Raw genomic sequence first — 14,382 nt, forward strand, 5'->3', positions numbered from 1 at the left:
TATACATGTTTATATCTCTGTATGGGCATGTGTATTTTTGTTTATATAAACTCTCATTTTGTTTTTGTTTTTTGTTCTCCATTCAAGACACAAATACTGTTTGGATATTTACAGTAATTCCATATATTTCTGGATAAATATTTACAGACGTGTAATACTATTATAATTATGTCCTTGAATTTAAATTGAATAGTATTGTAAGTCTTGTTTGGATCATTGTTTTGACTCAGACAATCCTTGTTGAGCTTTTTTTCATAGCATTTATTCAAACCTTTATTTATTCTCAAAAAAGACATTGAGGATACCTTTATTTTCAATGTCCTCGAGATCACAGACATTGTATGAACAAATAATAAAAACAACAGAAATAAATTAATTAAAATGCAGGAGAATCATTTAAAGCCATTACAGTGAAAGGAACAGTGATCAGTAAGGTCTTAAACTCTGTTACAGAGAGGGAAAAGCTGTTATTTTCAGTTTGTTTGAGTGTATTCTAAGAATAAGGGGAATTAAATAAAAACACAGATTTGCTGAATTCACTGTAGACTTGAGGGGCTTTAAGATTTTGTAGGTTAGATGAAGGAGTCATGTAGGACCTCTCATAAAACTCTAACAAGTTTAAGGGGTAGGGTGGTAATTTGCCAGTAAGGGGGTTTAGAAATGTACAAAACCAATGTTTGTTCCTGAACAAGACTGTTAACAGAACTAGAATCTAGTGAGAGGTATCACATTTTAGTGTTACCGGCTACTATGATGTAAAAATCTATAAAAAATCCCTCCTTTGTTTGTTTGTTTTTGTCAGAAAGACCGGAGCGTGTTGACACAAACAGCTGCTTCATCTGAACCAGAATGTGGTCAGTTTTATTTTGTTAGGACGCTCCAGATAAGAGATGCAGGTTGATCACGTCTTTGCTCTTCTTGTTTCTGTCCTGTTTGTTTTAAAATTTACATTTTCTGAAATGACTCAAGTTTCTTTCTTGCGCTGTTTGATAAGCCTCAGACGAGATCTCATACAGCCTGAGGCAGATTGAGTGTGATGACTCTGATAAAAGTCTGGTCATACCGTGTGTGAACATGTAATGAACAGAGACGTGCTGCCCGTCGTTTGCAGAAGAGCACCTGAGAGAGGTACCGGTTTAAAGGAATTCATTTTCCTTCCTACTTTATGAAACAGATCCTGTCTGAGCCCAGAAAGCTAAGTGATGTGTGACACAACGTATCCTCCTTGTTTTAGTTTGCCAGGAACAAGCACAAAGTTGGTTTAAGCTGAGCATAAAAAGGTGTATGAGGTAAATAAGTGTTGTGTTTTTTTAAGAAAGTGACTTTTTAACTTTGTATTTTCTTTCTTAATCCCTTAAAATGTCCTTTTTTTCATACATTCAAATGAAAAGCTTATTAGTCACAGTCTGCTGAGGAACTGCTGCTGCTTAGAAAGTCCTGAAACTGAAAAGCTGATACGCTTGCTTTTTGTATTTTGTGATTTGTGAGGAAGTGTTTTTATAATTTATAATAAGACAGAGGAGGGGTGTTTATTTTTAGGTATCTCACTTGAACTCACACAAAAAGGAAGGTAAAAAAGATGAAAGGCCTTCTGTACCTGATCCGAACTCGGTGATGCTTGTCTTCAGCGGTTCTAGATCGAATGTAAACCTTACAGCTTTTCCAAGATCCTCATCGTATTTACGCTCACTCACAAAGTGCTGCGAAGAGAAGAGATTGTATTAAACACAAGCATGGGCCAGAAACACAGCTAATGAACAGACTGATGTGCATAAACTCCACATAAGTGTTTTTTTTCTTGGTATTTGCTTTAGATGTGGTTTAAAAACCAACTCTCACTTTACATTTTGTCATCTGTGCACAAACATTTGTAGAATGAACAGGAGCTGCGGTTGAAGTACCTTGATGTCTGCACGTAGCTCAGTCAACTGCTCCTCTGACATGGATCCAGACTGATCCGTCAGCCGTCTGAGCTCCTCTGCTCTCTTCTGCCGGGCGTCTAAATTCATCACTGAGGGACAAAAAAAAAACAAAAAGGCATCCTTAACAAATATCCCACTGAGTTTGGTTCTGAGCTTACGTAACCAGCTACAAGAGCATTTCTTGAAAGTGTATTTTATACATGGTGTTCCTTGAAATGAATAGTCTGACAGGTTTGAATGGACTGCATTTTGTCATTGGAGTACAAGGAAGAAAAAGTCTGAAATGGACAATCAAGTCTTCAGGATGTGAAAAAAAAAACCCGTTGGTCTCCTACAGTAACTGTGGTTCTGTAAAACATCTTTTTTTCTATCATCAACATGTAAAACAAATATAAACCAGCTCATCCAGAGAAACTAGCTTTAAGCAGATTTGATGTTTCATTCTTTCTATGATTCATACTTTGCTGGAATGGCTATTAATTATTTCTATTAGTGAGTAACCCATTAATTAAACAATCATTTCACTCAACAGTCCTGAAAGTTTCACATTCCCCTGTAAGTTTCATTTTCCTGTAAGAGGTCCTCTGGTCTTTAGAAAGGACAAAGTACAAAGTGTGTCTGACTCGGCATCCGAAGGTAAACAAAGGTCAAAGATAAAGCCTGTTATGAATCAAGATGTCCTGTACATGCTGATGTAAAGACACACAACTGTCTGAAACGAGTGTCATCACACATTAAACACATTTCGCTCCCAGTTAAACTCAGCGACCTGCAGGGTTTCTGGAGAAGAGGACTGAATGTCAAACACCGGAGCTTTTATTTTCTTTAGACAGCAGCTTTTCATTTACTTCAGAGCAGCTTTACAAGTCGAGTTCTGATGACTGTACTGTGGAAAATCTGAAGAAGTCTCCTGCTGCTTTTAAAATGTGTGATGTCTCTCTATTTGAAGCTAAAAAATCTGTGCAAGAGAGAGAAACTAAAATGAAGGGCAAGTTTTTTGATCCCTAAGGAGTCATCAGAAATGTAAACTTCTGTTTTAGACAAACTAGACTTCTGCAAAGCTGAGATACGACAGGAGGAGTTTAAATCCACTTTTCTTTTTTATGCATACTAACATTTTTCAAGCTAGTATTAAAGGAAAGACTAAACTTTCTCTGGGCACAGCTTCACTTTTTGTGAGAATTTGATGTTCCTCTCTGTAAAAATATAAGATCTGGGGGGTTATAACTGTCTCTGGACAAAGTAGTTCATTGGTTTAGGCTTGGGCTGCAGGATAACAAACACAATAATAGATTTTATTATCAATACTGAGATTATGAGCAGGGTTTATTTATTTAGCTCTGGGGACATTTTTCTTTTTATGTTAAAAAAAGAATCCCACTCCTCATCTTTTGCCAATGTCGGACTGAGACAAAAAAAAATCTGCCTCTGCACTTTTGACCACATTTAGTAAATTATCTTACTAATTTTACTAAATTAAGAGCAACAACTATTAACTATTTTAGATTTAATCTTAGTCAATGACAAAAGTACTTGTTAGTTTGTCACATTTCAGCCCTTTTTGGCCTCTAAACATTTGGTCAAGTTTTAGTCAGGATACATGTTATCTTTACTTTCAATCAAACATGTTCTCTTTATCATCATTCATAAAGCCAATCAGAGATCAAGTTTTAAATCTTTATCTTTCTTTCTTTTTCTGTGTAATATAATGTGTTTGTGTAATATGTAATTTCTTGCTAGGTTTTTTCATCTTTTTTTTTGTCATTTTTACATTTGGAGTGGATCACTACTTTGTATGGCTCATTTGTTGGTCATGGACACCAAACTGGTTTTGTCTTCAGTGATATTTTCACTATTTTTGCTCCTGTGCTTGTCTGGAGATCCTACATGCAACCATGGCTGCATTGTTAACATGCATGTCAATGCTAAGTGGTGCAAGGCCTGATGTTTCCCCACAAGGTGAGGAGAAGGAGGTGAGGACGACGTGCTGGTTCTCAGGTGTGAGCTAAGAAGTGACGACATGGACCTGTCCTTCCATCCATCGTTATTGGGAACGTAAGATCTATCTCCAGTAAGATGGACAAGCTAGCTGTGCTAACCCAGCAACAGAGGGAATACCAGAGGGCAGAGTAGCATCATGCTATTCACAGACATGGCTAACAGAGCTAACATTAGACACTAACGCCACATTGGAAGAACTTCACCTGCTGTGAGCAGACAGGATCCAGGAGACAGAGACTGAACAGACTGCTGAAGAAGCTCAGTCCTGGACCCTGTGGAGGTGGAGACTGGCTGAACTGGAGATTGATGGACAAGCTGTCATCAACTATTTTCTTAGGGACCTTTTTGCACTGTCTATACACTTTCTTACTTTTGTTTTCTTGATCCCTGCTGTGACTTCTCCTGAATTTCCCCTTGGGAATAAATAAAGTATTTTCTATTCTATTCTATATCTTTGTGTAATAATCTAGCCTGTACTCTCCTGCTGATGTAAATCTGCTGTACTGTCCCTGCTGATCTTATGAAAGTAGAGTTCACCAAGTGTCAAGTCAAGTAAAAATAAAACACTCTTTTCAGACACTATCACTCCACTTTTAATCTCTAGCTTCAAAAAAGAAATAAAAAAAGCACTGTGGACACATAAAACATGGGCTGGTTATGATCGTCCTTAAATGCACCCACAGTGACAGATGCACCTTGGACGGTCTACCTAAATGTGCCAGATCACCAACGCTGTTTTATAAGAATGCATTGTTTGTATTTTGACACATTAGATTGACAGACAAACATTTATCGTCATTATTTTCAAAACCAAATTAATACTGACTTGATATAACAACACAGTTGACTTTTACTTGTACTTATGAGAACTTTCCAACACAATCCTACAGATATTCTGCTCTCTGTCTTCAGTATACTAGAAAACAAATTATTTCCAAGCTCGTTGTCAGACAAAAAGGGTCGTTGTCAGACAAAATAAGCAACGATTAGTTGTCTCCTTGAACTTATGGGAGCTGTGACGGCGCAATTTCATGGATCAACGGTTATTTGATTAATTAAGAAAAGACCAGCTTGTTTGGTCACTAATTAAATCAGTGGGAAGCTCGGACCAGCTGCACCACCACATCACAGAGTGCAGGATCATAATATTCTATTTTAAACAAATGCCAAACACTTGAAGTCTACACCCAGAACTGTTCAGTTATTATGTTTGTTTCTGAAAGCAGAGAAGATTTTGTGTTAACACGTGAGGTTAAGAGGAAGCAGATCAGCAGAAGTTCGATTTTGAGGAAACCTGACTTTTGCAGAGTCAAAGAAACACTCGAGTTTCTTTGCTTTCCTCTCTATTCCCCACACACCTCGCACAAAGACAGCATTGAGTCTCCCTTGACACCTGACACTATTCACTTTTTCCAGGCCTGGAACACACAACACTCGGCATCGAGAGGACAGAATAAAGACAGAGAATGGCCTACTTGTACAACTATGCAGTCCTGCTCCGTCATGTTACACATACATACACAGAGGTATGCTCCAGGTATACCTGTCTCCTCAGGGCACTGCTGCATTTTTCAGAAACTAGGGCTTGCAGTTCTGCAGAAATCTCTTTCATTACCTCTCCGGAAGTGATTTAGGTCAGAAGCCCTGGAGTCAGGTGATCATGTTATGTGAGGGATACTAACAGCTCTGGAGGGTTACATTTCAGGAAAAATTCCTTTAGTTCAGTTTACAAACGTGAAAATACAGATACTTACAGGACTCTGCTTTCACTTTGTCCATTTCTCTGAGTAGGGTCACTTCTCTGTCCATTAAACTGGAAAAAAAAGAAGAGAAAGAGTCAGAGAGTCATCCTTCTTTGCTCACTCCACGATAAGAGGAGATGTGAACGCTGACTTTGCACTCAGATTAAGAATCAATCCCAATAACATTAGGAAAAGACGGAGAGGCCCATTTTGGAGACAGAAATACAGCCGAGTCACTGAATGACAGTGCAAAACAGAGCAGCAGAAACAAGCATTAACACATCACAGGGAGGTTTTATTGTTTGTTATATTAGCTGTAATACCGTAGATCACCCTGAAGTGTCGTTATGACTCGATAAATCTGAACTGTCGGCGCAATATTGTTATTAAATTAGTTGAATTTCTCGGCAGCTACTCAAACAAAAAGGCTAAAGGGTGGCTGGAATGACTGTGACTCAATGAAAAAGCAGACTTAGTCCATAAGTGCTTAGTTATTATAACATCTGTACCTGTGGGCTCACTGAAGACTGGAAACTCCACAGAGAAGTGTTTTTCATACCTTTTTCAGCCCACAGTTTGAGACCCTGACATGCATGAGTAGCACGTGGTTTAAACAAAGAAATGTCTTTTAAAATGTTTCATAAAAAATGTTTTTTAAATAACATCCATCAACTGATGGCTGCACCAAAGAAGCTGAAACAACGACAAAGTCTGCAGACACTGCAGGCAGCTTTGTCATACAACTGCTGTAGAGCAAAGTTAACCTCCTTCCAAATGACAACAAGTTTCACTTTTTGCACCCAAGATGATGGCACATCAACTCTGAAACAGGTATTTAAATGACGTGCAGAGTTCTGCAGTTTAATGGTGCTTTGGACAAAAGTATCAGTCACGTTTGGTGATATAAAGCAGGGGTCATCAGCTACATTTGTTCATGGGCCAAATTTTTTTCAGCAGCCTCTATGTGGGTGAGATGCTCTAATGAATTAAATAAAATTAACATTGTATCCTCAGTGATATATATTAGTTTGACATATCAAATTTCATCTTAAATTTATGTTATTGTTAGCCACCAGGGGGTGACTGCAATATTTTAGGATCTATATGTGTTAGGTTGTCAAGCTGTCCATCACGTCAAGTGCAGTCTTAAGCCGCGTTTCCACCAAGCAGTCCAGTTTGGTTCAGTACGTTTTGGCACGGTTTGGTACAGTTAAGCCTGATCCCGTTTGCATTTCCACAGCAAACTGTGCCCTCTCGTGGTAGGCGGCGTGTAAGCTGGATGCCGAAAGCTGCAGCTGTTTAACAATAGTGTGACGCCGTAGCAGCGCAACACAGTTTACCCCGCTAATAAATCCAATAAAGAAGAAAAACGCAACACTGTAAACAAAGAGCAACGATGGAAGACATGCAGCATTTCGTCCTCTCTGTGATTGGTATGTAGCTCTTTGATACAAAGTGCAATCAAGCTTTGTTTCAGAGAAGTCTGTGTGCCGCCAGGAGCAATGCAGCCGCTGTCGGGGTAAGTGATGATTCTTTCGACCAATCAACGGTCTGCAGTGTTGTAGCTCCACCTTCCGAGAGCGAATCGGTTCAGTCTGTCACCCATACGAAAGGGTCCCAAAAAGTGGGATGGCTCGTCTTGGTTATTTGGGAATCTGTCCCGGGATAAGTCAGTGGAAACGCCCAAAATGCGCACCGTACCGAGACGAACTGAACAGCAGCAGCAGGAGAAGGCTTTCTGAATATATTTAAAGCTTAGAAAATGGCACTCTTTAAGAGCCTTAAGCAGAAAGTTGATTCAGAAAATCTTCATTGAAGAATGGAATGGATAGTGCCAGCTTTTAGAAATGCTGCACCTGTGTGCCTCATTTGTGACCAAACTGTTGCTGTCGCCAAAGAAAATAATCTGAGGCGTCACCACAACACAAAGCGTGCAAGCTTCAAGGAGTCGCATCATGAACAGTCAGACGCTTTTCAGTCAGAGAGTTTCTACTTTGAAACCTCAAAACTTCCAAGAAAGAGGAATTACCAACTAAACTTCAATGGAACAAGAGAAGGTGACAAGTGTGCTTCCACAAGTTTGTTGTTATTTTTGTTTTTGATTGAGGGCAGGCTTTGGCATAAGCTACTTTCCAGATGATGTTTCTTTAATTCAATCTAACAAAAAATAAATAAATGAATAAAAAGAAAACAGGAAAAAAAAATTCTCCTCACTGGGGTGTTTTTTCAGTAATATTCTGGGGGCATGATGGAAAGCTCTAGCAGGACAGGATTTAGCCTGCAGGCTGCCAGGTGACATCGACTGATCTAAAGAATTACCCAATTTTATTCTATTTTCATAAATTAAGTAAAAAAAAACATCTAAAACACATTGTGAAATCATGGATGTTGTTATTAAATTATATAAAATCAAACTGTTAGCCGCAATACACCAGATGTTCTCCTGGAAAGCCAGATGTTCTCCTGGAAAGCCAGACTTTTAACGAGTTTTTATAGTTTTTTGTTTAACCTTGTTTTAACCTTTTAGCTGGATTGATACATTTTAAACTGGGCCTCAGTTCTCAGCCACAAGAACAATCATTTCGGCTGATTTTAGTACATAATTTCTGCGGCTCGTCACCTCGGCGCCAACAAGACCCGGAAGAGTGGGTCTAAAAGCTTTTAAAATCTCTAAATGGCTGTGTGTGTGGAATGCAAAAGAGAAAACTCACGGCTGGAAGAAAAACTCTCCCGTTTGCAAAAGGATGTCCGGGAAAAGGACAAGCTGCTGGAGGGCTTTATATCCATAGCCTCGGCTCAGGCAAAACACATTTCACTTATGCAGGCCTCCAGGATCTCCGGCCTGTCGCCCTCAGCTCTGGCTCCTCAGCTGGTCTCGGCCTCCGCTGCCACGCTACCCTGGGTAGTCTCCCTGCACTCCTCCGCCAACGAGCCGGCCGAGGGCCCGGCACGATCAATCCGCTCCCCCGCGCCGCGGCACTGCGCGGAGCCGGCAGGCTGCTACACCACCTCTCCCAACACGGACGGGGTCAGTCAGGGTCTGAGGCCGCCGGAGGACTCCGATGCTGTCATGGAAGGGGGATTCCCATCGCACCCTGCCCACTGCTCTACACCGAAGCCGCAGGGGCACCAAGCCTGGTCTGAGGTTGTGCAACGCGGACGGAGGACCATCGCGGTGGGGGGAGCGCCTTCACCACCTCGCCTCTCCCTTTCCAACCGCTTCTCGGCCCTGAAAGATGGGGCTCAAGTCCGCGCCGCTGATCCTGCCCCTGCACGGGCTCCTCCATCCCCGTCAGAATCAGCACAAGTGGAGGCGGCTCCCTCCTCTGCTGCGTCGGCTCCGCGGATGGCCACCTCGAGCCAGGCTGCGCCACGCTCCTCGACCGGGATGCAGCGCCGCCGGCTGCTTAAGGAGGCCGTTTCCAGACGCTCGGGGGTGCTCCCCCCGTCTTCAAACACCCTCACTCCACCTGGTACGTCGGCGTCAACCTTCGCACATGTGAAACACCCGATCTCTGAAGGCATCACCGCGCGCTCTTCATTGCGCTCTTCTCCTCGTCCTCTTCTCCCCCCCACCACGTTGATCATCGGAGACTCCATAACCAGGTACATCAGGTTTTTTAACGCCATTACTCACTCTTTTCCTGGTGCCACCGTTCCCGTTATTCTGGACAAACTCCTCCATTTACTCCCCTCCCTCCCCTCCTCTGTCTCGAAGATCGTGGTGCACGTCGGCTCTAATGACACCTCCAAAAAGCAGTCCGAAGTCACAAAGAGTGATTTTAACTTGCTTTTTAACGTTCTCAAGGACACTGGAAAGACAGTTTTTATCTCTGGCCCGATCCCCACACTTGGTCGTGGAGCAGAACGTTTTAGCAGGCTACTCAGCCTCCACACCTGGCTTCAACTCACCTGCCCCACCCTCAACTTTTATTTTATTGACAATTTTGATCTCTTCTGGGACCGAGCATCCCTTTTTAGACATGATGGGATCCATCCCAACAGGCGGGGTAGCCAAATGCTTTCGCACAATCTCCAGTACAAAATCCACTCCTCACCGGTTTGACAGTCTGCTCTCAGCAGCTCATCCTCCCACAAACAGGTCACCCCCTCCCCTCCGCTCAGTATCACCTGTTCATCACAAAGCACACCAATAATCCCCGCCCACTCACCTGCCAATCCCCCTTTTCCCCTGCTCCCTAAGTTTGGTTACATGAGCAGTTCTTTAATTCCTGTTCACATCACCTCCTCTCGTCCTCACTTTCACCCTGTCAGGAACTGTATCCCCTCAAACCTCATCCTCATTCCCCTGCTTCCACAGCTACCCCGCCCTGCTTTTAACAGCAAACCTGCAAACTGTGGACTTTTAAACATCAGGTCACTCAATAACAAAACATTTTTATGTCATGATTTTATTTCCCAATACTGCTTGGACTTTTTTATTTTAACAGAAACTTGGCTCACTCCGGACAGTTACACCTCTCTCATTGAAGCTACCCCCCCTGGTTTTACTCACCTCCATCAACCCCGGCTGTCAGGTCGGGGAGGGGGGGTGGCTGTCATATACAAGAAGGATTTTAAATGCACCCCCATCACCCTCAGTACCTTCAGTTCATTTGAGCACCTTGCTGTTATTGTTCAATTGAAAGACCCTGTCCTGATTTTAGTCATCTATAGACCTCCAAAACCTAACACTGTTTTTATTCAAGAGTTTTCAGAGTTTTTATCCCTTATTATGTGTAAATTTGATAAAATTCTTATTGTAGGGGATTTTAATGTACACGTTTGTTGTCCCTCTCATCCAATGACCGCTGATTTTATTGAAACTCTGGACTCTTTTAATCTAACCCAGGCAATACAGGAACCAACCCATGTAAAGGGACATTGCCTAGATTTGGTTTTATCTTCTGGACTTAGTCCTGTTGGGTTTTTAACTAAGGATATCTGTGTGTCAGACCACAAACTGGTTTTATTCTCTGTGGTTTTATCCCAGCCTTCTTTTACCGATCATACTCCAGTTTTTCGAAGGGTTTTCAATTCAATGTCTGCTAGCAAGTTTTCGGAGCTTTTTATTTCTGCATCTTTAACAGCCTTCAACCCAGATCTCAATCCTGTTTTTAACACAGAAGAGCTTGTCTCTCTTTTTAACAGCACTTGTGGAACCATCCTGGACTCTGTAGCTCCTCTAAAGGCAAAAAGCTCTAATAAAGAGCCCCAGCCTTGGCTTACAGAGTCCACACATTTTTTAAAGAGATTATGTAGAAAAAACGAACGAAAATGGAAAAAGACTGGGCTGGTGGTTTTTCACAACATCTGGAAAGAATCCATGAAAAACTACCAGAGGGCTGTTAAAGATGCAAGGGCAGCATTTTATTCTAATTTGATTTTAGTCAATCATTCTAACCCCAGAGTTTTATTTAAGGTTTTAGATTCCCTCACTAACCCCTCCCCCTCTTATTTTACTGATGCTTCTCAGGACACGTGTGAGAAGTTTTTAACTCATTTTACGAACAGGGTAATGGACATTCGGCAACAGATCTCTCCTCCTGATCTCCCGTTAGCCATAAGCAGGATAGTTCTTCAGTATTTTAGCAGTTTTGAGCCGGTGTCCTTACCCTTTTTATCAGATATTTTAGCCCATATGAAACCAGCTACGTGCAGTCTTGATTTTATCCCCACCAGATTTCTCAAAGAGGTTTTTCAAACGGTTGGACCCAGTATTTTATCTATCATTAATAGTTCTTTGTCAGAGGGAGTATTTCCCTCTGCTTTCAAACACGCTGTCGTCCAACCCCTTTTAAAGAAACCAAACCTTGATCCCACTGATTTTAACAATTTTAGACCGATTTCAAAACTTCCATTTTTATCCAAACTTTTAGAGAAGGTGGTTTCTTCACAGCTTTTAAGTTTTATGTCTGAAAACAACCTCTTTGAGAAATTCCAGTCTGGTTTTAGAACAGGTCACAGCACTGAGACAGCCCTCCTCAGAGTGACCAATGATCTTCTTTTAGCAGCAGACAGAGGGGAGGGCTCAATTTTAATCCTTTTAGATCTCAGTGCAGCTTTTGACACAGTTGACCACGCTATTTTAATTAAACGACTCAAAAACTGGGTGGGTATCAAGGACACTGCACTTAGCTGGTTTCAGTCTTATCTTTTAGAGCGAACCTTTGCGGTCACCATAGGCAATCACAGCTCCTCTACTTCCACCATTGCCTGTGGTGTACCACAAGGTTCAGTTTTAGGTCCAATTTTATTTTCTATTTATATGCTGCCCCTTGGCCATCTAATTCAGCGCCACCAGGTCTCCTTTCACTGCTATGCGGACGACACACAGATATACCTTCCCCTGAGACCTGAGGACACACAGGGCCTAGCTGCTGTCATGAACTGTCTCAATGATATCAATTGTTGGATGGCAGAAAATTTTCTTCAACTAAACAACTCAAAATCCGAAATAATTCTCTGTAACATACCAAATTCCCCCCTGATACAGTCCTCTCTCGGTCCACTCTCATTAAACATTAAACCTTCAGCCAGAAATCTAGGAGTGATCTTTGACTCCGAACTCACCTTCTCCACCCACATCAATAAAATCACCCAGTCTTGTTTCTTCCATCTGCGCTCCATTTCAAAAATCAAACAAATACTCACCCCTCCAGATCTTGAGAAAGTAATTCATGCCTTCATTTTTTCCAGACTGGACTACTGTAACTCCCTCCTACCTGGCTTAAACAAAAAATCTCTCTCTCGCCTCCAACTAGTACAGAATGCAGCAGCTAGGCTTTTAACTGGTTTTAATAGACGGCATCACATCACACCAGTTTTAGCCTCCCTCCACTGGCTTCCTGTCAGTTTTAGAATTGATTTTAAGATTTTATTGATCACTTTTAAAGCTCTCACAGGACGTGCTCCTACTTACATTTCTGAGCTTTTAATTAAATATGAGCCAGCTCGCAGCCTCAGATCCTCTGGCGAAGGTCTCCTGGTCATTCCAAAGTCGAGGCTCAAAACTAAAGGTGACAGAGCTTTCTCTGTCAGAGCTCCTCGACTTTGGAACGACCTGCCAGAGGAGATAAGGCATGCAGAGTCTGTTGGTTCTTTTAAATCACTCTTAAAAACCCACTTTTATAGGCTGGCTTTTATGTGATGCCGTCTTTCGTCTTTCATTCTTCATTCTTTCATTTTTTGCTCTCTTACTTATTTATTTATTTATTTATTTATTCTTATTTTTCGTTTATCTAACATCATTATTCTGTTTATATTTATCTTTAATTTTTTTTTTATTTTTTTTTATTTATATTTGATGTTTGTAACTGTTTTTTATTGCACTTTACATTGCCTTTTCCTCCTTTATCTCACTGAGTTTATGTTTTAGCTTTTATCCCAGTCCTCATGGTCTCATTTTACGTTGTATGGTTCCTGTATAGTCTGGGTCCCTGACTATGCTTCCTGTTGCCCTCATACATGATGTCTTTCTCCACAAGTGCGTCTTGAACTGTGTGTTTTGTTTTTGTGCTTGGCTTTATTTATTTATTTTTATTTTATTTTATTTTATTTTATTTTATTTTTTGTGTGTGTGCTTACGTTTATGTTTATGTTAAAGCACTTTGTAAACTTGTGTTTTTAAAAGGTGCTATATAAATAAAGTTATTATTATTATTATTATTAAATAAGATGCATACAGATATAAAATATTGGAATACTAAATCAGCCATTGAAAAAATATTGGTCGACCATTATTATGTGTTTAAAGTTAACATGAACAACAGTAACATTTTTCTGGTCATCTACTGGTGAATGAAACTCCCTTTTTGTGTTTGACATCAGAGTGGTCATGTATTACATGTTAAACTACGGGGATGCACCGATATGAAAATTTTGGCCGATACTGATATCCAGTATCAATATTGTTGTCGTGGCCAATAACCGATATTTACCGATATCAATATTGGTAAAAATAAATAAATAAATAAATAAATTTAAAAAACAACAAAAAAAAGCAGTCTGAGATGATGTGTTGAGGTAGTTCAGAGAGAAAGAGCAGCGCAATCTGAGAAAAGACATCATGGAGAGGATCAAAGGATGGAGCGGCCAATAAACGTGTTAAAAAAAAGTGTGTTTTGTCTGTTTTTTGGATCAAAAACAGGAGGAGAGACATAAAAGAAGAGGCTCCACTCTTCTTAGGTAGTTTTGGTGTTTACATAGTCATAGAAAACAATATTATTTGGGTCTTTAAAGATTGTTCATGATGCTCTGAAAATGCCGGCAGCTAAATATTGGCCGATACCAACATTGTTACTGATATATCATGCATCCCTATTAAATTGTTCCTGGACTTAATTCTTAAACCTTTAACCCAGTCAGGTGTTCTGAGGTGAAACTCAGCCCACATTTTTCACTTTCCCCTTTGGCTCTTTTCCCCTCTCTTTAGCCCTGTGCCCCCCATCTCTTGTGTTAAACCGCGCAGAAACAAACACTTTAAATGCTTCAAAAGAACCTTGAAAATGTGAGGTATTTATTGCATTCGTTCTGTCCTGAGGGAGGAGGTGACGGCTTTTTGACCCAACCCAGAGAGTGAGGATTAGGAGCAGAAACTGTGGTTATTTCAAAGCTTCACTTGTTTTATCTAGAAATAGGCGAGCTACTGTCATGGATGCTACAGGAAATACGGGGAAATTTCAGGAATTGGCGAACTGGAGAAGTTTTATGAAGGA

At 40.8% G+C, this 14,382-nt stretch overlaps 1 protein-coding gene across 1 annotated transcript in view; it reads right to left on the reverse strand.

Moving 5' to 3' along the window:
- The window catches only part of spats2 (spermatogenesis associated serine rich 2), a 35,754-nt gene that overhangs the window by 5,169 nt on the left and 16,203 nt on the right, over positions 1 to 14,382 (reverse strand). Inside the window, exons 9-11 of the mRNA XM_074681661.1 lie at positions 5,678 to 5,736; positions 1,902 to 2,011; positions 1,598 to 1,700 (exon numbers count right to left, since the gene is read on the reverse strand). Coding sequence (XP_074537762.1) covers positions 1,598 to 1,700; positions 1,902 to 2,011; positions 5,678 to 5,736 — 272 coding nt within the window. The remainder of the gene's footprint in view (positions 1 to 1,597; positions 1,701 to 1,901; positions 2,012 to 5,677; positions 5,737 to 14,382) is intronic.

This window comes from Halichoeres trimaculatus, unplaced genomic scaffold (genome assembly GCF_033239565.1).
Source record: "Halichoeres trimaculatus isolate MK-OKI-2021-1 unplaced genomic scaffold, fHalTri1.1 fHalTri1_scaffold_11, whole genome shotgun sequence".
Lineage (NCBI taxonomy): Eukaryota > Metazoa > Chordata > Actinopteri > Labriformes > Labridae > Halichoeres > Halichoeres trimaculatus.